Raw genomic sequence first — 3,820 nt, forward strand, 5'->3', positions numbered from 1 at the left:
TGGTAATTTATAATCAGTCACAAGAACGTCGAATCTGAATCACTTGTACATTATCACATCAAAACAAATCATACTCACGGTAAGAGTGAACATGACAACAGCGTAATTTTTTCCAGCATTTTGTTGTAATCTTTTCCTAAGAGCTTTGATGGCATCTTTTGGTCTACAAAAAATAAATATAAATTTTTCTCAGTTCTTTTAAACTTTAGTTTAAAACAAAATTACAGTCATTACAAAGAACTGAAAAAAAAAACAATCCACAACACAAAACTAAAGCTTTCAAACTATTCAGATAATTTACAAAGTTGGATTCCTAAAGTTAAAAAGTGGATAGGAAATTGACTTGATGGTAGAAAAAAAAATGTATTTCACAAGTTTTTTTCAGTTAGGAAAATGTGACAAGTGGTGTCCATCAAGAGTTTGTTTAGGATCATTTGTTAGTGCTTATTTCACTGATTAGAATAGATTATTGAGCTGCAAGTTGTAGCATTTCAAAATTCATTAATGGTGCTAAGATTCTGGGAAAGACTGATACTATAAAGTGTTTCTCTTGTTCATAGAAATATTGGGATAGCTTTAATGTTTGAAATAAGTTGTACAAAATATATTTTAATATTAAGAAGTGTAAAGTTATAAACACAGCATAAGGAAATTAGGAAAGGACTTGATTCTTATGTCAACTCTTTTACTGTCACAGTAATGGATAAACTACTCTCCCAGTGCCAACTTTATTTTTAGATACATAATGAATAATAAAAACATACATGTTTTAATATTTCATTATGCACCTGAAGACTTAAACTAGCACTCCTTAGGAAGTTCATGGTCATACAATATTCCAAACTCACATGTGGTTAATATCACAATCTTCAAGGTTAAAATAAAAAAGTTATACAATTTGTCCAATATACTTGATTATGTTTGTGCTCTAGAAAAGAACACAGTGAAAGAGTTATTAAAATAATACATATTTAGGTACAATTTTTAAAACATCCAAGTTTTCAGTTTATTATTTAGCTTTGTTAAAACAACCTATTAAATAGTGTCTGGAGTCTGTTTAAAGAAATTTTGAATTTATCATTAGGGCAGTTATCGTAATTTTGTACGAGACTAGTGAGTCCTCATTTAGAGCAATGATTATTGGTTCTCTTGCTACAAAAAACATTTAACATGTTGGAAAGTTCAGAAATGGGATACTAAATTATACTTGTTTTAAAAACTTGAGAATAGGAAAAGGCTTAACAATTTGAACTTTATGCTGGTGACTGGACAAAGAAGTCTTGAAATAGTTAAGCACAATTTGTATATGGTGACTTCACTGAATGGTGGAATTAAAATGGTTTATGCCAATTTTAGTATTAGATTGATAAGTTTAAGCTTTGAAAAGCTATACACATACTTGTTCTTTACTAAAGTTATTCCTTAGTTATAAAACTTGTGGATTGCTTTGCTGGTTGGTGTGATACATAATACTGATTTAACACCAGAACAAGAGATAATTTTTTCTTTCAAGGCTGCACTTGATCCACCCTTGAAAAATGCAAAAATTCAAACCCATTCTTTATTTTAAGGAATTCGCTGATTTCCCTTTTAAACTCTTGTACAATGTCAACCTCCCCTTCTGGATATATATAGGTATAAAAACAATCTTAAGTTTATCTCTTAATTATAATTTCACAATAACCTAAGTAAATCTAAGATAGTTAACAACTTACCCTTCATCTGTATCATTGATAACATCACATATTTCCAGATTTAAGGCCCAATTTTCTGATGTTAATGAAGCATCTGTAGCTTGTTCTTTTAAAAAAAAAACACATTAAATTTACTTAGTTCCATTTAGTTTTTAACTTTTTACAGTTGACTAAGCTTTAAAGTTTGTCTGCTTATTACTATTTCACAACCAATTTTTTTAACAAAAAATGATGCAACATAAAAAAGTTGGAAAAATTACAGAATAAAATTGCAAAACAAATAGAAAAATCTGGAAAGTAAAATGTCAATGATCATTAGGTACAGCAAACATGTCTTGACATTTATTTAAAATGATTTGGGTGTTACATAAGAGAGGATATATTGAAAGGTGGTTAGTATAATAATATTTTATTGTAGGGTTAGAGAAAGACAACATTATATCTATGCTACAAGAAAGAAAATGTGTATTATAAACTTCAGGTTTTTTTTAATAATTTTTTTCTAGGGAGGGGATTTTATTTGTTGACCGACTTGGCAAAGAGTATTCAAGTGCTAAGGGCACAGAATGTATATAAATGTATTGAATAATTTTTATAACTCAAATGGCAGTTTTAAGGGTATCACTTAATTTTTTCACACCAACATTTATCATTTGAAAATAAAACCTTCAAATTTGCAAAAAAATCTAGGTGGGAGACTGATTAAGCTTAGAGGCAAAGCTTCCCCCAGCCCTATGAAAAGAAAAACCTGTACTTGTTTAAAGAACTGCAACTGACTTTATTTACAAAAAAAAGAAAATATCTTGAAACTTATTTCTATAACATTAACTCATAAAAGTAAGATAATTTATATTAACAAGAATTTAAAATTTTCCAGTTGATAAAGTTTGTTATTTTGACAATGTTTTATCACAAAAATCAAATATATACAGAATATACCATTGGTAAAATAGGCTTACTTAAAACAAATAACTGTCATAACTATCAAACTTATTAGATAATGGATTATAAATATAAAGTTACATAGAATTGACAGCCTAGTTCTAGTAGTATTATACAAAATATAATAATTATTATTGACTGAAGTTTGCTTATGTTTTTCATAATTCCTTTCCCATAATGCAGCATCATTTAAATTATTGACCTGATACAAGTTACAAACAAGTAACACAAGTACGTTTTTTTAAATGAAAGTTTAAACTTTTACTGTTTTAGTTTTACCAATTTTCTGTCCAACAGGTGTGACAAATGGATTTCCTCCAAACTGAGACAGAATCGTTTCCATGTGGTTTTCGGTCTTAAAGCATGTAACATTAAATACTGTTGACTCTATTTTTATTACAACTTTTAGAAAGTTAATTTTTTTTTGGTGCGAAAGTTAAGTTACTTTCCAAGTATGTTTTTAATCCAACCTCTACCTCCTTCTAGTCAAAGTTCTACAATACACACTGAAATTTCACACTGGATCTGTGATATAAATAATATATTCTCATTATCAGACGATAGGGGAAACATGTTCAAAGTTCATTTTCTTTAGGGGAATAATATTAATAAGAAAAAGAAAAGAAATTATCAATAATATTATTAATGTAGCTGTAAAGCGATTAATAAGTTTTAATAGCGCAAAATTTACTTGTTGAATACATTTTTCTTTTTGCTTAAAAACAATTCTCGTTCACGCCAACAAAATTATATCTTAGTACTTTGCACGGATAAAACTGTAAACAACGAATAAATATTCAAGTACAGCATTAGAACGTTTGAAAAAAAAAAGATTGAATGAGGATAAAATTAACTCAGATTTAACGAAATCGAAACTAATGTAAGTGTATAAAACTGTATTCCTTATTTAAGGTATTCTCTCTCTGTATAATCTGGCCCCCGGTGGCTAGGCAGTAAGTCAGTGGGTTTATAGTGCTAAAAATTGGATTTCGATACTCATGGAAGGCAGAGCACAAATATCAAATATATTGTGCAGCTTTGTGCTTGTGCTAACAACAAACAAAAACTCTGCAATCTGGTAGAAGATATTGTTGCGTCAGCGAGGTCACGTGACTGGTATCACGCCACGTCCTTCTCGAATCTTCATGAATTATCGGGAGACTACTAGATTGGGGGTAGTCTGG

The 3,820-nt window shown here is 29.2% G+C and overlaps 1 protein-coding gene across 2 annotated transcripts in view; it reads right to left on the reverse strand.

Annotated features, from left to right (window-relative positions):
* Nucleotides 1–3,165, reverse strand: part of LOC106460990 (TOM1-like protein 2) — a 39,205-nt gene extending 36,040 nt beyond the window's left edge. For both annotated transcript variants that reach the window (XM_022387783.1, XM_013920757.2), the window contains exons 1-3: nt 2,916–3,165; nt 1,716–1,800; nt 79–163 (exon numbers count right to left, since the gene is read on the reverse strand). In XM_022387783.1, the coding sequence (XP_022243491.1) occupies nt 79–163; nt 1,716–1,800; nt 2,916–2,979 (234 nt within the window). In that variant the 5' untranslated portion in view covers nt 2,980–3,165. The remainder of the gene's footprint in view (nt 1–78; nt 164–1,715; nt 1,801–2,915) is intronic.
* Nucleotides 3,166–3,820: the final 655 nt, after the last annotated feature.

The sequence above is a fragment of the Limulus polyphemus genome, unplaced genomic scaffold (genome assembly GCF_000517525.1).
Source record: "Limulus polyphemus unplaced genomic scaffold, Limulus_polyphemus-2.1.2 Scaffold875, whole genome shotgun sequence".
In the NCBI taxonomy this organism is placed as follows: domain Eukaryota; kingdom Metazoa; phylum Arthropoda; class Merostomata; order Xiphosura; family Limulidae; genus Limulus; species Limulus polyphemus.